The 3,284-nt window shown below is 34.4% G+C and overlaps 1 protein-coding gene across 1 annotated transcript; it reads left to right on the forward strand. All coding sequences in view use genetic code 12, as the record gives it.

Moving 5' to 3' along the window:
* Positions 1 to 2,996: 2,996 nt before the first annotated feature.
* On the forward strand, positions 2,997 to 3,261 carry RJT21DRAFT_5026 (uncharacterized protein; the record flags this gene model as incomplete). The annotated part of the gene is made up of 1 exon (XM_064884836.1): positions 2,997 to 3,261. A coding segment is annotated over one exon (265 nt), but the record flags the coding sequence as incomplete, so codon positions are not given.
* Positions 3,262 to 3,284: the final 23 nt, after the last annotated feature.

Below are 3,284 nucleotides of genomic sequence, written 5' to 3' on the forward strand. Positions count from 1 at the left end.
AGTAAGAATGAATAGTTGAAGTTTTAGTGAGATAAGTAGGAAGAAGAGATGTAATAGGAAGGAAAAGAAGTGAGAAAGTAAGTGTTAAAGTGTAAAAGGTATGTTAAAGTAGATGTAGAGTTAAGATAAGGAAGAGACGCAGTTAAAAAGAATAGAAAGGAGTGATGGAAAGGGTGGTGTGGTAGTAAAATGTGATAAAAGAGTTGGTTTATAAGATAAGAAGTTGAGATGTAAATGGTATAGAAGAGAAGGTGGTTAAAGTTAAGTAAGTAAAGAATTAAGTGGTTAAGAAGTAGTAAGAGTAAGAATAGTGAGTGTTAAAGTAAGGGAAAAGAAGAAAAGAATAAAAAAAGGGAATTTTGAAAGGAAGTATGTAGTATTAGAAAGAGAAGTATTAGTATTGATTTAAGGTAATGTTGTATAGGAATGTTAAAGTAGAAGTAAGTAGTAAAATAATATTAGTAAGAAAGAAGAGATTTAAGGTATAGTAATAGTAAGATTGTAAAGTGGGAGTAGTATTGGAAGAGGAGAAAGTAAGAAGAGAAAGGTAGTTTGTAAATAAGTTAAGTTATAAGTAGAAGTAGAAAGGTTGTAGTTATGGATTATTAGAAAAGTAAAAGGAGTAAAGAATAGAGAAGGTAGAAGAAAATGATAAGTGATAGTATATGTAGAAATAGAAAAGAGAATGGTAAGAAATGAAGATGATAAGAAGTAAGGGAGAAGTAAGGTAGTAGTGATAAGTAAAGTAAAGTAAGGAAAAGAGTAAGAGTAAAGTAAGTAAGGAAAGGAAGAGAAGGAAGTGTGGGAGTAGTTGTGTTAATGGTAAGTTGAAGTAAATGAGGAAGAAGGAGTAGAGTGTGTAAGAAAGGTTAGTGAAGTAAAGTAGGAAGGGTTAGTAAAGTAAGTAAATGGAGGTGTGGTAGTAAAAAAGAAAGTAGAAGTTAAGAAGTAAAAGGTAAAGAAGGTGGTGTGGTAGAAGTAAAGTAAGAAAGGTTATTGTAGTAAAGTAAGTAAAAGTAAAGGGAGGTGGGGTAGAGTTAGGTAGAAGTTAAGAGGTGAGTAGTAGGATAAGTAAAGTAGTTAAAGTAAAGATAGGAAAGTAGTAGTAAGGGAAAGGAAATGGGTGAAGTAGAGGAAGAAGTAAAGTAGAAGTTAAGAAGTAGAGTAGAAGTTAAGAAGTAGAGTAGAAGTTAAGAAGTAGAGGGAGAAGTAAATGGTAAAGAGAAGGTAGTGTGGTAGTAGTAAAGGGGTTAAGTAATGATAAGAAAGTAGTAAAAGAATGAAATGGTAGAAGAAAAGGTTAAGAAGTAGAGTAGAGTAAGTAAAGTAAAGTAGAGTAAGTAAAGTAAGGTAAGAAGTAAAGTAGAAGGTAAGAAGTAAGGAAGAAGGTAAGAAGTAAGGAAGAAGGTAAGAAGTAATGAAGAAGTTAAAAGGAAGTGTGGTAGTAGTAAAGTGATAAGTAGAGGGTTAGAAGTAATGGTATAGTAAGAGTAGGTAAAGAAGTAGAAGGAAGTAAAGTAGAAGTTAAGAAGGGAGTTTGGTAGTAGTGATAAGTAAAGTAGAAGTTAAGGAGGGAAATGTAAAAAGTAAAGATGAGGAAAGGTAGTAAAGGTAGTTAAGAGTATTAGTGAAAGAGTAAAGGTAGGAAGGAAGTGGATTAGTGAAAAGAGTAGTAGAAAGGTAGTAAGTAAAGAGTAGAGGGGAAGTGTGGTAGTAGTAAAGAAGTAAAGATGAAGAGAGTAAGTAGAAGGGAAATGATGAAAAGGGTAGTGGAAGTAGTAATGAAGGAGGAAGTAAATGGTAGAGAAGGAGGTGTGGGAGTAGTAAAGTAGAGAAAGTTAAAGTAAGTAAAAGTGTGAAGTAAAGGAAGAAGTTAAGAAGGGAGTGTGGTAGAGAGGAGAAGTAGTTGAAGTAAAAGTAGAAGTTAAGAAATGGAAATGTAAAAAAGAGAGATGAGTAAAGGTGTGTTAGTAAAGGTGTAGTAGTAAATGAGTAAGTGTATGGTAAAGTAAAAGGAAGTGTAGTAGAATGAAGTGTAGTAGTAGAAGTAAGAGAGTTAATGTAGAGTAAAGGAAGTGTGGTAGTGATAGGGGATGTAAGAGGAGGTAAGTAAAGGGAAAGAAGAAGGAGTAGTAGAGTGGAAAGGAAGAGGGAGTGTGGTAGTAGAGAAAGTTAATGTAGAAGTAGAAGTAGTAGAAGTAGAAGTAAAGAAAGAAGTAAAAGAAGAAGTAAAAGGAAGTGTGGGAGTAGTATTGGTTAAAGAAAGGTAATGTATTAGAGAAAAGGGTAGTTAAAGAGTAAAAGTAGTTAAAGTAAAAGTAGAAGTAAAGGAAGAAGTAAAAGGTAAGGAGAAGGTAGTGTGGTAGTAGTAGTGAAAAGGAAGTGTGGGAGTAGTAGTGGTTAAAGAAAGGTGGTGTAGTTAAAGAGTAGTTAAAGAGTTAAAAGGTAGAGTATTAGGGAGAAGAGTAGTAAAAGTAGGAGAAAGTATGAAAGTGAAGGTAGAAGGAGTAGAAGGGAAGTGTGGGAGTAGTTAGGTAGTGTGTGTGAAAAGGGAGAAAGTAGGAGATGTATGGTAGTAAAGGTAGTTGAAGAGTAGTAAATGTTAAGAAAGAAAAGGTAGAAAGGAAGAGTGGAAAGTAGTGTAGTAGTGAAAAGAGTAGTTAATGTAGAAAAGAAAGAGTAGAAGTTGGTAAAGAAAGAAAGGGTAGAAAGAGAAGTGAAAAGGGTAGTAAGAGTAAAGAAAGAAAAGGGAGAAGGGAAGTGTGGGAGTAGTAATGGGAAAAGAGTAGTAAGAGTAGTAAGAGTAGTAGTAGTAAGAGTAGTAGTAGTAAGAGTAGTAAGAGAAGTAAGAGTAGTAAGAGTAGTAAGAGAAGTAAGAGTAGTAAGAGTAGTAAGAGTAGTGTAAAGAAGTAGTTAATGGTAGTTTAGAGTAAGTTGAATGGAAGTGAAAAGAGTAGGTTTTTGGTAGAAATTGGGTAGAAAGTTTGGATTGTTGGATGTTGGATGTTGGATGTTGGATGTTGGATGTTGGATGTGTTGGATGTTGGATGTTGGATGTTGGATGTTGGATGTTGGATGTTGGATGTTGGATGTTGGATGTTGGATGTTGGATGTTGGATGTGTTGGATGTTGGATGTTGGATGTTGGATGTTGGATGTTGGATGTTGGATGTTGGATGTTGGATGTTGGATGTTGGATGTTGGATGTTGGATGTTGGATGTTGGATGTTGGATGTTGGATGTTGGATGTTGGATGTTGGATGTTGGATGTGTGGATGTTGGATG

Source organism: Scheffersomyces amazonensis (genome assembly GCF_036850825.1).
Source record: "Scheffersomyces amazonensis strain UFMG-HMD-26.3 chromosome Unknown RJT21scaffold_1, whole genome shotgun sequence".
In the NCBI taxonomy this organism is placed as follows: Eukaryota; Fungi; Ascomycota; class Pichiomycetes; order Serinales; family Debaryomycetaceae; genus Scheffersomyces; species Scheffersomyces amazonensis.